At 41.7% G+C, this 17,670-nt stretch overlaps 1 protein-coding gene across 14 annotated transcripts in view; it reads left to right on the plus strand.

Annotated features, from left to right (window-relative positions):
* Positions 1 to 15,498, plus strand: part of NCOA7 (nuclear receptor coactivator 7) — a 101,458-nt gene extending 85,960 nt beyond the window's left edge. For 13 of the 14 annotated variants that reach the window (XM_075748009.1, XM_075748007.1, XM_075748011.1 and 10 more), the window contains 6 exons: positions 5,573 to 5,720; positions 10,171 to 10,296; positions 10,779 to 10,931; positions 11,486 to 11,581; positions 12,249 to 12,322; positions 13,235 to 15,498. In XM_075748009.1, the coding sequence (XP_075604124.1) occupies positions 5,573 to 5,720; positions 10,171 to 10,296; positions 10,779 to 10,931; positions 11,486 to 11,581; positions 12,249 to 12,322; positions 13,235 to 13,370 (733 nt within the window). In that variant the 3' untranslated portion in view covers positions 13,371 to 15,498. Of the gene's footprint in view, positions 1 to 5,572; positions 5,721 to 6,431; positions 7,224 to 10,170; positions 10,297 to 10,778; positions 10,932 to 11,485; positions 11,582 to 12,248; positions 12,323 to 13,234 lie in introns of those variants that run through there. The other variant, XM_010305499.2, reaches the window with a different exon arrangement.
* The last annotated feature ends 2,172 nt before the right edge of the window (positions 15,499 to 17,670 follow it).

Here is a 17,670-nt window from a genome sequence, read left to right on the forward strand (position 1 = left end):
GTTAGTGTTTCTGTGCGGTTTCCTTTTGGAGAACAAGATGTTTCTTGGTTGTGACTCCTGATAGTATCTAGTGTGTGTATTTAATATGGTTAAAGCTGAGATCTGGAAGAACTTGCAGCACAACTAGCTGGAGTCAATACCTCCGTGGTGCTTCTGTGCACTTAGGCAGGGCTTTGTATAAAGAAACGATGATTAAGATGGTCCTGATGCTGAAGGATCATTCTTCCATGCTCCTGTTAATGAAATGGAATAGATAGCATAAAACTTAGATTTAAACTCCTTTTTTAGCCTTCTACAAATAGAGTACTCCTAGACTCCTGATAAATAAGATATCAAACTATACAGATGAAACCTATGAAAACCTGTTTGGATCTGTAGCTTAATATTTTATAATGAGGGCTCATATAAGTTTATATAAGGTCATATAAGCTTATGAGGACTTACAATACCTTAGCCCTCGTAAGATTCATGAAGGATCATCATCTAGTCAGGTGTGTTTATAGCAAAGTTGTAGGACCCCTCTGAATTAATTCCTGTTTCTAGGCCAGTAGCTGTGGTTGGACGTGGAGCACAAGATGCACAAACCCTCTCCCACTACTGAAACACACAAATTTGTAGCCCCCCTCCCACCTGAGACTCATTTGAAGACATTCATTTCTGGAAAACTGGTTTGCTGCCCTCAAAAGTCCACTATCGTTGCCATATCAACAGAAATGGTGGTGGTGATGATGTCAGTTCGGGACCTCCTAAATTAAAGTATGTCTTTTAGAAGCCAAATAATTTATGGTTCCCCCTCAAGCATCAACTGTAACTTGACAAGTTGTCTGGTGTGTTTTATTGATAATTGTCTTTGCTCTTTTTCAGTGCACTATATAACTACTTTGATTTTTTTTGGCTTCCGGTCCCTGGTTGTGGTTGTATCTGTATTACCAGGATGCAATTCCTCTTAATGTAGACTATCACTGAGTATCGCTTCTGTAAGCTAAGTAAATCTTTTTGCCTGTTGCTGTACTGCGGTTGGTTTTGCATCTCTAAGCTGCAACGCTTGAGCATGACTTGGGAAGGGTGCACCAGGGATGGGCACAGTATTCCAGCAGTGGTCATCAAGGTGTCAAACACCAAACTAAATACAATCTCGTTCCTTCCGCTGAATGTTACTTTCTTCGCACATTCAAGGATGACACCAAGTATTGTCATCAGTGTGCTGGTGCGGAGCTCTTGCTCCAAACTTCAGAGCCGTTATCCCAGGTCTCTGGGGTCTTTCTGCTGAGGGTCAAGTACCATCCTGCAAGCACAGCCTCTGCTCACTGTTCTTCAGTATGTGCTCCTCTGTCCGGATGCATTCACACCCACAGCTGATTGTGCCCAGTTTACTAAGCAATGCAGTGGCATAAATACTCCACAAAGCTTTCATCTTACACTGATTTTATCATGTTACTGTCATGATCTTTATGTCATGTTTTGTTCTCCAAAATTAGTTTTCTACTGAATTTATATCCTTCACTATAAACTTTTTATATTTGTTTTGTGCCCTCTGTGTGTGTGTTACTATGAACACATTTGTAAGCATATTCACTTTCCTTTTAATCTGGCTGTAAGTGGGAGGAGTCCCTCTTTAACCAGTGTTCCACCTTTCATTTTTGATTTGTGCCTCCTAGGTTTTGTTGGGTTTGATTGTGGGTTTTTGTTGGGTTTTTTTTTTTTAAAGTTTCCTGTTACCATCTTTTCCTTTTGAATAGTTTCTTTCTGGAGTGATTAATTTTAGGTTTCTGAAATTGTTCCTTTCCAAGTATTTTATGTTTTATTTACATTCCTCTGTTTGTGCATGACATAGTCATAAGTATGTGATCACCAAAACAACTATTGAGTTCTAGGATAAATTTCCTTGCAGCTGTCAAGTTGGCTGTAAGAGTGTTCTTCAAGCAGTGGTTTTTCAATTTTAAAATTGTCTGAATTTTTTTCAATTTGGTAGCTTACAAATACCACCATAGCATAACGTTACAATTTTATTATCAGAGAAGGGATGTTCTGCATTGCCTTCAGAATGACCTCACTTCTATAGTCACCTATTTCTCATTTTATGCTGCTGCTGCTTAAATCTGGAGTGTCTGGATTTATTTAGCATCTGTCCATGGTAGAGGAAAACTTAGTTAAGGACTGCTTAAATAAACTGAGCATATAGAGGTGCATGGGGCTTGACAGGAAATATTCTGAGTGTGCTGAGGAAGTTGGTAGATGTTATTGCAAAACTGCTTTCTATCATCATTTCAAAGGTTATGATTATTAGGAGAGGTCCTTAATAATTGGAAAAACAAATACTGCAACCATCTTCAGAAAAATTGAAGAGGATCTGTGGGAGCACAGGGCAGTCAGCTTCACCTCAGTCCCTGGGAAGATTATGAAGCACGTCCTTATGGATGCCATTTCCAAGCACATGGAGGGCAAGAAGTGATCAGGAACAGCTGTTGTAGACTTTCCAAGGGCAAATTGTTTTTCGACCAACAAGATAACTTTTCTGTTTGAGATGGCTAGGTCTGTGAACAAGGGATTGTTGGTTTACCATGACCTCAGTAAGGCTTTCAACATAATCTCCCATACTATCCTTAGAGCCAAATTGGAGAGATGTGACCTGGACAGATAGACTGCCAGGTGGGTGAAAAACTGACTGGACCATTGGGCTCAAAGGGTTGATAGCTAGTCTGAGTGGCAGCCAGGTGCAAGTGGTATTTTTTGGGGACTGATACTGTTTAATGCCTTTGGCAGCGACATGGACATTGGGACAGAATACATCTTTGTCATTTTGGGCAACGATGCCAATTTTGGGGAGTGTTCATACATTGGAGAGCAGGGCTGCTCTTCAGAGGGACCTCAACATGGAGGAATGGGCTGACAGAAACATCAGAAAGTTCAGAGAAGGCAAATGCAAAGTTGTGCACCTGGGATGGAGCAGAGGTACAGTCTGGGAACAGGTTGCCTGGGGAGCAGCTCTGCAGAAAGGAGCTGGGGAAGTTGAGAGCAAACTCAACATAAGTCAGTGGTGTGTCTTTGCAGTAATGGAGGCTTCACTTCTTGCTGGCCTGCGTAAGGAAGAGCATAGCCAACAGCTTGGGTGGTGGTTATTCCCCTCTTCCTTTTGGACATGTGGTTAAAAAAAAAAAGAGGGGTGTGGAGAGGTGAAGTAGGATGGCACCAGACCCTTTTCAGATCACATGCTGTATGCGTCACAGGAAATTGTGATTACATAGAAGAGAAAAACAACATGAGACTGGTTGTGCGTGGAACAGGTTGCTTGGACAGGTTGTGGAATCTCTGTTGGAGATTTTCACAACTGCAAATGGACAAGACTCTGCAACCTCCTCTAACTTGGAAGTTAGCTCTACTATAAACAGAAGTTGGCCTAGATGATCTCCAGAGGTGCCTTACAACCTAAACATGTTCTGCAGTTCTGAAATGAGAATAGGCTGGTCTCCTCCACCCACCTGCATGAATGTACTTTCAAACTGATCTTAGCCAGACAGCAGCAATCACTAGTTTTATTGTTTTTTCATAGGGATTTGTAGGAATTAGTTAGCTTTCCAGACTAGGAGTACTGCACATAAAATACACGGTGCTCAAGTTAAATGTCTCTTTCCATTAAAACTCACATTAGTTAGCAAAGAGATGATCATACTGCTCTTTCTGAAGCCTCTGTGAGCAAGTGAAGAGGAATGGGGCATGCTGAGTGGCACCTACTGATGTCAGAAAACTTTTGCAGTTAGAAGAAAAGGTCTTGACTAAAACGAGATGATAGGGCTTTTAGAAGTGCCTTCCATAGTTCACTGGTTTTAGATCTATGCAAACTCGTAAGCAATCACGTGGCTTCTCACAAAGAAGGGGGCAACCCTTGGCAATGGGAGTGTGACTCTCTTTTAGCCTTTTCCAGGCAATCATTGGTGAGAACTATCACAAAGACTGATTGTTTGCACAGTACTACCTTGATCTCGTGTGTGTGTGTTGCTGCAGAGGATCAACAGCAGCTAAAATTTGTACTTTGATATCAACATTAGGTACCTTACTTGTCCTTGATGAAGGGAGGCTGCTGATGCCTCATGAACTAGTGTTGGGTGTTCACAAATTTAGCACAATTGTACTAAAACCATATTTGGTTGTATATATTAAAAATGTTTCACAGGTACAGTTCTTATTTGATAACAGAAATTTAAACTCTGCTAGAACATGTTTGCCATGCTCCACAGAAATGTTTGTGAATGCAAAGGAGAAGAGAAAAAATTGATGGCAATGCTAATATGTTCCTTTTTCATGGTTAAGAGGATATTTCCATGATGAAGCAAAGTCAATCCTTCATCCTTTCTGAGGGTGGTGGAAATTGGACCCAGATTTCTTGAGGCCAAAGTGAGTCAGGCACCTCCAAATATCTCACTTAGATTGTGAATTAGTGTGGCTGTCATGAGTGGGCAACAATTGCAGAGCTGCCAGTTTATGCTGCTAGAACTGACATCAGACTCTAGCCCTCGTTGGTAGGAGTGTAGAACAAAAAAAGTAGACTTGATTGGAAAAATCTCTGGAATTATACTAGTGACCCTGAACAGAACCCAACAGTGCTGAAATGGTGTTTTAAGATTATTTGTGCACACACACACACATGTATATATATAAATCCAAGTAACTTGAAATAAAAGGGGGAAATTTCTAAATTTCTGTAAGATTTTTCTTGGTTTGTATTGATCAAGGAATTGCCAGACAAAACTTTCTGGTGAATAACTGGAGAAACATCCAGTGCCATAAGTTCTTCTTTTTATCTGCCCTCTTTAATTAGGGTTTTATTTTTTTTGCTGGCAATTCAAATTCTTGTACAGTAGATCCACTATTGTATTCCTGCTTGAAATTGCATGCATTCATTCTAATTTTAATATACTACATAAAGTCTTTCTTGAAATTGTTTTACTGTTTGTTAAAGAGGTGTTCTTCGACAACATTCGTAAAGACAGTGATTGAGAGCTGGCCACGTTTATAGAAGTGCATATAGTGCTGGTGATATATCATTAGCAAAGCTGTCAGTAACTGCTTATTGTCATTATGCTAACAGAATGAAGAATTGTTTTGTGATTATAGTCTCTAACTTTTAGAGGGCAACTAGAAACGTGATGTAGACTTTACTGGTGATATCTTATGGCTTGGTTTATGCAGGAGGTCAGACTAAATAATTAAAGTGAGGGGTTTTTTAATGGAGTTAACTTTTGTGAGCGTGATCTAATACCAAGCAATTTGTCGTTTTAATTATGAATTGTGTGGGACTGGATAAACCATTTAGTTTCTCCATGATGTTTTGGCTGTACCAATAGCAAAGGGAAGAAAAAAACATTGTGGGGACAGAAAGCAGAGAAACCTTGAAATGCTTCGGACTGCCAGGTGGAAGGAGCTATTGCCTTGTGCGGTATGCAAGCATGGAAGTACACGGGTAACCTATTTGTATGGCTGTCCTTTCTTTGTCATTGGGCAACACCTCAGTGCTACACAACAGTGCCATGTTCGTGGACCACTGCACAACGATTGTCTCCGCTTCTGTTTACAGGGTGGATCACTTGTACACGTTTTTTGTTCAGTGGTCACCAGAAATATATGGGAAAGATGCAAAAGAGCAAGGTTTTGTCGTGGTAGAAAAGGAGGAGCTTGACATGATAGACAACTTCTTCAGTGAGCCCACAACTAAAAGCTGGGAGGTGAGTGCTTTCTGCCATTGTATGAAGCATGGGCATATCAAGTGTGCACCCCCTGATAAGAATCTCAGCACTTGCTCCTTTGATTATTTTTATGGTGTTTCTTTAGAATGCTTGGTGCTTCATAGAGAAGTCTCCTCAAGGCTTGTACCTGTCTCACAAATGTAGTCATATTCCTTTCAGTCCTCCTTTCTTCTCTCCCTAGAAAGAGCAAACAACTGGGAGCTCTGTGGCATGCAACCAGCAGAAGTTGTGTAAATATTTTGGTTATGTGATATTAGCCTTTTGCAAAACTATACAGGTGTATGGTTGCTAAACTCATGTTGTATTTATATACCACAAACAAAACCTCCAAAATGTATATGTACATGTAAACACCAACAGAGACTCCTGTGTGCTGGTTGAAATAGATTGGTATGTGATGTGACATACCCTTGCTTCTCAGGGGCACGCAACAATGCTGTTTGAATATTGGTTGTAAGATCAATAGGTTTTAGACTGGGACTTTGGCTTTTTCATATGGGGGCTTTTGCAATCTGTTTTAACTACTTGGCATGCCTGTGTGTGTTATCTCTCTGTCTCTTGTGCATACAAAGCCTAGTTTCTAAGGGAAATAAGCTCGCACACATTTTTAATGATGTTTCTGAATGCTGAAGCACTCCTGTGCGGTTCAATTAAAAATCAATCCCTAAGTGGGAAATATCTTGATGGTGATTTAAAAAGTGATCTGATTCTTTGTCTTAAACATAAACTTGTCTTTAAAATTCTACTGCCCTCTTCCTGCCCCCCAAGCATTTCTATCTTCAAAGTATGTTGTCCTATTCTGAAGTGGAGCTTGCCATTTGAAATTTAGCAGCAGCATCTCTAATCCCAAATAGCTTTTATTTTTGCAGTTTTTCAGTTTCTTAATGTTGGCGCTTTGTGAACTGCAAGATGAAAAAAAAAAAAAAGTGTGTTCATTCCTTGGTTTGCTCAGAGTTGAGTGCAGTCATATATTGCACTAGATTTCACTGTATTTGCATGCCACTTCCATAAAACCAAAACGAAGGAGGAGGGCCAGTGATCTGAAGAACAGAGGTGGGAGAGATCTGGCCACACTGGGAGCTTTTCTCTCATTGTTTTATTAAAGTATGTATTGGGAGAAGAATTAGCTGGAAACAGCTTCTTTCGTTTGTAATACATTCAAACTTTATAAACTGAAAGTAGGTCTGCCAGGAAGTCTCTATTGGAAGTCCAAATTTGGGCATGATTACAGTGAAAGTTTCACTCTCCCTTGCAGGGAAACAGAAAGTGTGAGTGTAGAGAAGCGTATGAACAATTTTATGACAGTGTGCCACTGGCAGTAGCTGTCTGTCGTACTTGTGGGCAAGAGCTCCTGCCGCTGGAGCAGAGAAGTGTAGTGGATACTGCAAAATAAACTGGTAGATGATGAAAGGGAAACAAATGCCTTTGAATGTTCGAATTCTTTACCATGCCAGACCCAACCAGGAGGAAACTTTTGTGGAGGTATGTGGAACTATATCGCTGTTTTGAACAGCGTGGATCTGATACAGCACTTCTGTCCTAGTAAAAAATGTGCTTCATACTTAGATGAACTACCTGGGTAGGGTATTCCCACCCCAGGTAGTTTGCTTTCTCAGTTCCATAAAATCTTTAAAAGATTTTTGTAGATCCAGTTTCTGTAGTGGTTGATTCTTTTAATCTGTTTCTGCTTATGTGTGGTCTGTAATTATCTGAAAATATCTATCTATGCAGTTCCTTTTTTTTTCCAATTGTTGACTCAGAACTTCATTCAAATGTGCACTTCAGTTATAGACTGAATAGGTATCTATGCAGTGAAGAGGCAGGCTTGTCTCTCTGTGTTTGCAATTTACAGCTGTGTTAATAGATTTTCTGTGGTGGCTTATGTCTCTGAGTTTGGTTGCATTTTGCTACAGATACCTGTTACCGTTTGATTTACTGTGATACGTCCCCTCCCTGGGTGGGTAGACTATTCCTAGAAAAGAGTGTTTGAAAGAGGAGTTGGGCACTTTTGATATAAGATGGGAACAGTAAAAAAATTTAAAAAAATAGTGGCCTGGGAGATGAGGAGGGAAGGAAAACCATTCAGGAGGTAGAAAAAGAACAAGGATAAAAGCAGAAAAAACATTTTCCTTTAACAATTTGTTGGGTTTTTTAAAAGTGATCTTAATTTTGCAATGCAAACCTTCCCTGAAATTGGCTGTAGGAAAATTTTCCAGCACAGGATTCCCTCCAGTCTCAGAAGACCCAGGACTAGATCCCACTGAGCCTGGGCTGGAGGGGCAGAACGCAGCTGTACAGCTCTTCCAGTATCACCGACAGGAATACCGGTACTGCCTGGGCGTGTGGGGGCACGTAACAACGTTAATTCTGCAGGCTGGATTTTGATTTGTGGTGGTCCTTCCCGTCTTTTCCTAATCCCACTGTGCATGTTGGAGTGCCGGTGCCCGGGTGCCCTGCTCGGGGCGGCTGCAGGCGAACATGGGCTGGACGTGAGTGCATGTAGTGGACATGTTCCTCAGGTCCCACTGGAGATGCCAGGTGTGACTGACAGTATCAGGGCTTTGTCCTGCCCATGGTGAGCTCCTCACCAGACCTGATCTTCACGAAAAACTCCTGCTCTGTGCTTTGTGGTGTGGTTTAGTCTGCACCTGGAGTCAGTCCAGTGGATTTGTTTTCTCGCATGTGGGGTAGGTGTGTGTAGGACCTCCAGGCACTTCTTGGCAATTGTCTTGACTGTTGACAGCTTCTGCAAGTTCAAGCAGTGATCATGAAGGTGTGGAGGACTTATGCAAAACTTTATCCATGTGTAACGTGAAAGCCCTTTAGAAGGCATATTTGCAGGAAGATGTGTGGCAGTGGCGCAGTGTGCTCTGCAGCCACATCTTGATGTTCCTGCTCCAAGATAAGACCTCTATGGTGATACGCTCATGGAAAGATGGCGGTTTACAGTTTCCCATTTGTTTTGTACTTAGGCCTCCTTGCTTCCCTTTTTCTTTCTCATCAGCCCTGTCTCTGAGCTCTCACTTGCTTCCTCTTTGCCGTGGTGGCACCGAGCCCCAGCTAACACCCCGCTGCTGGGCACAGTGTGTCTCACCTGACCTGCCACTGCTGTGCAGAGCCCAGGCTCCTGTTGCGTGCTAGGCGCCCCAAGGTGCACTGAAGGGTTAGTGGCTTTCCAGCTGTGCCAGATGATGCTTTCTGCCAGCCAGGAGGCCGATCACCCCAGCACAGCTCGTCGGGAGCCAGGACACTCGGACCACTGCTGCTGAGAGGCGAGGCGGCGTCCCCCCCTCTGCGGTGAGCTCCGGGCACCGTTGGGTGTTGCCCCCATGGGAGATCCTGTCCCGCACCGCCTTTGGATTTCTGTTTGCTGCCCGTGCCACGTGGGGTTCAGAGTTTGTCCCCTGTCTCTCTCACCTTCTAAACTGCTGAGTCCTTTTATAGACAAGCATTAAATGCATCGACTGGCATTCTTGCTTTGTCTCCAACTTTATGGGAAAAGGTAGTGTGGCTTACCTGTAGTTGCTGGGGAGAAGTCTGTGCTTCGTTTTATCAGTATTTAAATTCAAACCTGACATTAGAAATATTTATATGGACTCACCTTATAAAATATTAAAGTGTACTCTCTTTATAAAGTCTTAAGCAAAGGAATAAATAGAAGTTTCCAAAGAGTTGTTTGATCATTTTCAACTTAGAATATATTTTATAAAGACCTTGACTCTCAGAATGAGTATTTTCAAGAACTTACATAAACTGGATGCTCAGAATCTTACTCAGTACCTTTCCTACAATACAGAACTAACTGTTCAAGTTGATTTACGTTTTTACTTCTTTGCTATATTCATTCTATTTCAGTTTGTATGCACAAACCCATGTCTGAGTCAGTAAAGAAAACCAGAAAAAAGCTGCTGTTTTAATAAAAAGAAGTAAAATTTTAAACTTTTTTATATTCTCATGCATTAGCACCTGAGAAAATAATTAATGTGCTCAACTAGCTGCATGAGAGAAACACACAAAGAAGCTTCTGTGTCCTCCTCATTTAGATTCCCACAAGACATCTAGTTCAGATGTGTGTAGTGTGCCTCGGAAGAAGTAGGTGCACTTTAGCCTTCTGACTTGCGACCAAGTATGCCTGAGACTGACCACACGATGTCACCTGGTTACCTCAATGTTGATTAAGCCAAAGACTCTACAGTTGTGGGGGGTTACCAGGGCATCAAGAAATTCTGGTCATGCTGTCTCAAAGACACCTTGCCAGTTCAGATTTTCCCCATTTGGTTATTGTACTTGATAGAACCATCCCATACAGTGGTTTTGTTCCACACAGTGTAACAGCTGAGGAGTATGTTGTTTTAAATTAATTTGCTTCAACAGAGGATTGACAGTGTAAGAGCTATGCTTAGGTTGGACATTTGTTCTCTTGCCTCAGATCATTACTGTAGAAGAAGCAAAACGACGAAAGAGCGTTTGCAGTTACTATGAAGATGATGATGATGATACTTTGCCTGTCTTAAAGCATCACAGCGCCCTCCTGGAGAATATGCACATAGAGCAGGTATGGCTGGAAAAACCTCAAGTCTCCTTGTTAGCTGTGGTGCTGTCTCTGCTGAGTGGGGGACATTCTGCCTTCTGGAGGCAATCCCAATGTTTTTTAAGAATTTGGAAAGTACTTAGGATGTTGGAGCATCCTTGTGCAAGGTCCTGTTTGCTGCAGCGCTGGCTCAGCCGGAAAGCTTATTTTTATGTTTTGCAACTCTGGAGTTTGAGTTGTGATATTGAGGACTGGCAACTCTTTTTAGTGCTCGGAGAGGGGCTGCCAGTTTTCAAATCTCTTTCGCAGGTGATGTGAATACAGGTGGTTGGCCTCAGAGTACAAGGCCACATGCATGTGGCAGAGATGTTAAGCTGCTGGCATCAGCTGCTCCCTTGACAGCCATTTTTTTGGCTCAGAAGCCCCTCAGAAAGGGAATAGTCTGGGGCACCACCTGTGACCCAGCCTGCTGAATATGTAACCATTTCCCTCTGTTCATTGCCCAGCTTGCCCGGCGCTTGCCCGCACGAGTGCAGGGATATCCCTGGCGGCTTGCGTACAGTACGCTGGAGCACGGGACTAGCCTGAAGACTTTGTACCGTAAATCAGCATCTCTCGACAGTCCAGTTCTCCTTGTCATCAAGGACATGGACAACCAGGTAAGGAGTGCTTGTTCTGCAGGGATTGGACTAAAAGGGCAACATTATAAAGAGTGATCATTATGAAGTACTAGTCATAGCGTGAAGTGACATCGTACCAAAATAAGACATTGGTGTTTTCTTTTATATTTTCTACTGCTTAAACTAAACTTAGAGGCAGGAAAGTACATCAGCACTAATAGAAATACCACCTCTCCCCCTCCCACTTCATAATTGCAGTGAGTGCCCCTTTTAGTAGTGCCCATGGGAGTATCTTCCTCAGGTATCTCAGTTAACAAGCTGTCACAACAAATAATCCCTCTGTGGAGGTCTAGTACTTCAGTAGCTCCTAGAGTCGGCATTCCTGCTGCCATTGTTGTCATCTGGCTTTTAACTTGCAGGGTACAAAAGATTTGCAGGAGTACTTGCTCATCTGATGTACTTCACTAGTTGGTAGTTCTGATATGAAACTCCAGCTCAGTTGTTCTTTAGAAAGTAGTTTGAAATGTCTTGGTTTTTTTTCTCTTGAATTTTACTCTGTTCTCAAAAGTAGTTTAATCATTTCATTCTAACAGATATTTGGAGCATATGCTACACATCCTTTCAGGTTTAGTGACCATTACTATGGCACTGGTGAAACATTCCTCTACACATTTAGTCCAAATTTCAAGGTAAGTGGGTGTTCACTTTCTCAAATAAGATTTTTAGGTTCCACTTCTGAAACATTTATGAGATTTTTATGACGACAGCACACTTGACTTTAGAATATGTGCCGGCTGTTGATGAATGCAGTTAATCACTCATTGCCTCAATGCAGTGCTTTAAAGAAAAGTAGCTGTAATTATCCAAAGTGCCAAGAGGACAGTCTGTAAGGGTGAGGAGAGGTTTTAAAGTGGATTGAAGGGGGAAGCAGGAGGAACAAGAAGTGGACTGTCAAAGACTCATCTTGGCAGGCAGCGATATAAAGAATAGGGTATAATTTCACACGTGCTTAGGGTCACAGTGACAACAAACCAGAGATAAGAGTGCTACTGAAATAATGTTCATGGCTTATGCATTTTTCAGTATTGAACACATTTTCTTTTTTAACAGAATGCCTGTTGATTCAGAGATGCAAGCAGAATTTTAAAAACGATTAGGGTGCCTTGTTCATAGTTTTCAATATGTATTGTTCCTTTACTTTCTACCTATTACCTCTTCCTCACTCCCTTCAAGAAAAAAAAAAAAAAGAATAAAATATGACCACCTCAAAAAATACCTGCAGACTCAGTTCCCCAGTAGTTTTAGAGTACAAGAATCCTCACAGTCCAAATATATTTGGGTTTTTACCCCACTCAGGTATTCAAATGGAGTGGAGAGAACACCTACTTCATCAACGGAGACACCAGCTCTCTGGAGCTCGGAGGTGGAGGGTGAGTGAATGTCTGCTTTTCTAATCATGTAGCTGATTTTTTTTTTTTAATGAGAATAGGGACAATGGTAGTTTCAAGAAAAACTAATCAGTAAAATGCTGAACTTTTAGTAAGCTGTTTAGTGCAGATACCTCAGCAATCTGATTTCTGTTACAGTCCCAGAGCAATTTCCACTGCTTAGAGTGACTGATGTTGGGCAATTCATGTCTTTTTTTTTTTTTTTTTTTTGTTTTTGAGATTGGAAAAACCCCAGATGTTTTGGGTAGATACACATCTCATTGCTGAAGTGGTTTGCCACTGGAAGATAATTTTTAATGGCAGTTTTGCCGTCAGCTTTTAAGGTTTCTTACATGGTCCTTGTTAAATTGTCATTATTCTGTTGCTATGCAAAGCAAGGATACAGACAGTGCTTAATGAAGTCCTAAATTTCAAAGGTCAGTGGGTGTGAAATCAAGAGCTAAGGCTATACGAGTAACTAAAGCTGACTGCGAGCTGCACCACAGACATCTGGGCATGGTGTTGCATTGGGAGTGTATAAGCACCCCTCTTCCTCCCCCTAAACTAGAAGGGGCCGTGTTCACATCCAAACAGCCGAGGAAGGGACCCTGACATCAACATCCTGGTGTCAGTCACAGCCACAGCCAGCGGTGGGAACAGCCAAATGGCACGGGGGGCCGTGGGCGCACGCTCATTCCTGCGCTGTGCCCCACTCGCTGGCACGAACAAAAGTGAGGGGACTGCTCCATGAGCTTCTTGGCAAGTGCTTTGCTAGGATTAAGCTCTTCACATTTGTTCAAACAGATCCTCAGAATTACCTAGATTCCTCTGTATTGCTCCTCTGGTTGTTTCTAAAACTTCCAGTATTTTTACTATTATATATAACCTGAAATTTGCCATATATTTCCTTTTTAGTGGCCGGTTTGGCTTATGGTTAGATGCAGATTTGTATCATGGGCGAAGCAACTCCTGCAGCACCTTCAATAATGACATCTTATCTAAAAAAGAAGATTTCATAATACAAGATGTAGAAGTATGGACATTTGAATGAAATACGGACTGCCTTAAGGACTGGATCCATTAGGCACTTAAATGCTAACTAGAAGGTGCAGGCTGCCTCACAATGTTACACGCTTTTTCCTCAAGTTTGTACCAGAGCATGACTACGCAAAAAAAACCCTAAGCAACCAACCCAAGAAAAAACAGAGCTGTTTTTGAGAGGCAGTAGGAGACAGAACAGTAAGAGATCAGTCTGAAGTGTTTTTTACTTCCTCCTCCAACACTCTTCCATCAAAGATATGACACTTATGAAATCATTCACGGTGTGTAAGTTGAAAACTTTTTCTGTAACTGTGAAAAAGATCCTGTGGGAAAACTATAACTATCTAGTACATTCCATGTGTATTTATGTTCAACGTACAAATGCTAACCAAAAATAAAAGGTTACTTTACCAAAATCTACAGCATACTGTTTGCCATGGAAAAGAATCAGAAATAGGTGTACACAGCACTTAAGGGAACATGGTTTTTTAAAACTTTTTATTTATTGTTATTGCATAGCAGTTTTTTTTTTTGTAAATGTATTAGCTATGGGTTTTTTCTCTTAATGTTTCGAATCTCAATTTGATAAATAATTGCTATTCAGGTAGGTTTCATGCATTCTGAATCAATTTATTTGATTTCTGAAGTTAATTTTTATATTTTTATTTTGTAAATGAGATTTGGTTTTCTTTTTACCCTAATTAGAGGGTTCGTTTTCTGCCAGAAACACTTGAGTGCATAATTCTGTTTTGTTTTGTTTTTCTTCTGAGATGCGGGAGAAGGTGAATAGTGCTTCTTATTAACTCTGCTGTCACATTCCTGTTAATAGATTATTATTTTGGTGGTGTCTGGGGACACTGGGCAAACTGCCACCTGGTATAGACTGTATCAGCTCTGCTGCAGTCAACAGAACTGGGACAGTATGCTCGGAGCATCTGCCCCAGTGTTATTTGACTGTTTACAAAGGACATCTCTAAGAGAGGATTGCTTTTCTGTATCACCACCAAATGATTCAAAATAAGCCACCCACTGTGCTTTTATGAGCACTGCTCTACAAATTGAAGAATAACTGCTTTGTTAAAGAGGAAATACAATTGAGATTTAAAGAATGCTATTTCCCTAACAGGCCAGGTCATGTTAGTGTAATACTTGTTTTCTTAGTAATTATATATATGATTTCCTTCCTGAAAAAGACTTGAAGCAACAGGCTAGCTTAGGATTTGACAGGCAACTAAATAATCTTGTTTTTCATGAAACAATCAGATACTTTTTCCCCTCCCCCCTTAACACTGAAAAGACAAGACTGCATGTTACAAAATGAAAATTTCAGTAAATGGGGTGTGACAGAGGACTGGCAATCTTCACTATTGGCTGAAGAATTCTGCTTTCCCATTACGCTGTGGCGTTGTTTACACAATCCAGACCCAAGCAACATTAGGACGCTGTCCTGCCCTTAGACCTGAATGTGTCACGGTCCCGAGAAAGGTGGGTTTTAGAAATGGTAGTGCACTTCCATGCATTAAGCAGTACAGTCTAATTTTGGAATATTATTAACTAATACAGCTCGATTTAGTTACTCTTCTTCCCATTTTGAATAGATGGAAAAAAAAAAAAGCAGCCAAGCGGTTTTCTTTCAAAAGCATTACTAAATCTTAATCCTGCACAGAAATTTCACAGTCTAAAAGCCAATGCTATATACAGTAAGCCTGTAACATGCTGCACGTGAGCTTTTCACACTTCCCTTCTGTGTGGTCTACTACAGCCATAAATAAAGGTCTTATTGGTAATGCTGTAAAATATTTTGGAAGTTGCTAACAGTATAACGCTTTGGAGATACCAGGAATATCTAATACTGTTTGCTCTTTTAAATGGTGGCAGACCACTTAATCGTTAAAAAACCCAAACAAACCAAAACCAACAATCCAACCAAGTTCAACATTTTACATACATTTCACTATTGCTATCTACAACTTACTCCATTATATTATCCTTGTCAAAGCATATCTAAATGCTGTGGTCTATATTCGAAACAGTGTTGTTCAATCAAAATTCTGTGACCCTTGAAACTATGAATATTGAATATATGTAATGCAGTGCTATCACAATATTTTCAATAAAGGAATTTATGCATTCAGAAACTTGTTATAGAGATGTTTTCTCTTTTATTCACAAATTTTAGTGCATTTTAAAGATGAAAGGATGCAGTTTAAGTTACAGGTTACGCTGACAAATGCCTGTGCCTCCCCTCAAAAAGAGAATTCCAGCAATATATTTGAGAAACATGGCTAAGTTGGGGGCTTTTGTTTTAGTTTTCTTTTGCTTTTGTGTTGTGTTGTTTGATTGTTTTTCTTGTGTGGTATGGCATCTCCTAAAATAGAGCCATGTTTTGAGTTTACTCAAAGACAGACTGTGTCAAGGAGGTAAGAAATACCAGTAATCCTGTTCCAGATTAACAGCAGTTTAACCAGTAGTTCTTGTTGCTTCTCTCAGCTGTAGTGAATGACATGTATTCATTCCCTCATTGGTTTAGACCGTCCTGCTCCCAGAAGTCAAAAGTCCGTGTACATAACTTTTGTATGCACCCTTCTTAGGTTACTAAAGTGTTGATGTATTTTTCTTTCTGTCCAAGCAAGACAAAGGCATGCTATGTCTTAAAAGTACTTCAGCTTTATTGGGTTTATGGTATACAGAGGTGGCATAAGAAAAAACAAATCTATGATTGCGCATGAAACAGAACAAGTATGCTGTCTGTGAACCTTGCTTTGAGTGCAATGGCGGTAAGAATTTTCTTAACGTAAAGTAAGAGGAAAATTATGGTCATGAGTAAATTTTCTCTCGGATTATGTGTTGGGTTTGTGTGGCTGATTGGCTTGGCCTTGGCCAGGGGCGGGCCCATCTTGGAGCCGGCTGGCATTGGCTTTATCAGACACTGTGGAAGCTTCTAGAAGCTCCTCACAGGAGCCACCCTTATAGCCCATGCCCCCACCCGCTACCAAAACCTTGCCACACAAATCCAGCACAGAGTACAAAAGCTTGTTCTTGCAGTGTTAAGCATATGTACATTAGTGGTACTGATTGTTGATCCAGAACAGTGTTGAAATGCTCATTCACAATAGGGCTTGTAAGTACCCAGGTAAGTGTGGCTGTTCAATGTGGTGCTGATTTCAGTGCCGTTTTTGCACCGGGTATTTTGTACAAAGCTGGCTTTGGAGCAAAGTGCAACCCAGTTACTTTCAGAATAATCCTCGTGTGTAAACTTTCAAGATTTCACTTGCCTGTTTGTAGCTGAGAAGAGGAGCAGGTTAGCTCATTGCAAAGGGATTGCCTCATGCTCTGCAGGTCAGCAATTGCTGGCAAATGCACTTCTTCAGGTAGAATAGCTAACCATGTCCTATTTGTACAAGCACAGCTCGCTCACTCTGAAAGAAATGCATTTTTAAAAAGTCTCATCCTAAATTTTTCAGCTTGTTACCTCTTTAAACACCAGGGCCTATCATCTGTGGGGCAAGTACTTTGTACCGTTTGGGCTGCACAAAGAATACAAACATTGAAATTCTGTGGTTAGGGATTCTGCAGCTCAAGTCTAATAGTGCAAGGGATTTAAGATACAAATTATTAAGGAAACATTTTTAGAAATTGAAGGTTAGCTACCACTTAGAAATACCCTCTGTTGGCTTTGGAAGTTGATATGATGAGGGTGGTGAGGCACTGGAACAGGTTGCCCAGAGAAGCTGTGGCTGCCCCCTCCCTGGAAGTGTTCAAGGCCAGGTTGGATGGGGCTTTGGGCAACGTGGTCTAGTGGAGGGTGTCCCTGCCCATGGCAGGGGGGTTGGGACTAGATCGTCTTTCAGGTCCCTTCCAACCCAAACCATTCTGTGTTTCTATGATTTGAATGACCTCGGAGTGCATTCACTTAATTTTATTGCCAGATTGTACCTTTTTTAGTGAAAACTTAGGGTGACAGACTCGATGTATTCTTACTGACGCCAGGGGTGTAATTCAGCGTGCGGCTTAGAGGTTTCCTTCGCAGCCCCAAGGGAATTTCATATTCTGCCCGTGTCTGGGGTGCCGCTAAGTGTACGCAGGGCCCTGCTCGAGCTGCGTAAGGCGCCGTTAAATAACCGGGTTTACGTCGGAGTGACGGGGAGCGCCGGCCCTTGCCGAGGCGCGGGGGCGGGGCCCTCCCGCAGCCCGCGCGCGCCCCCTGGCGGCATAGGAGGCGGGCGGGGCGCTGCCGCGAGCGCCTGTGAGTGGTCCCCGGCCCGGCGTCCGCCATTGGTGCTCGCGGCCAGCACCAGGCGCCGGTAGGG

This window comes from Balearica regulorum, chromosome 3 (assembly GCF_011004875.1).
Source record: "Balearica regulorum gibbericeps isolate bBalReg1 chromosome 3, bBalReg1.pri, whole genome shotgun sequence".
Lineage (NCBI taxonomy): Eukaryota > Metazoa > Chordata > Aves > Gruiformes > Gruidae > Balearica > Balearica regulorum.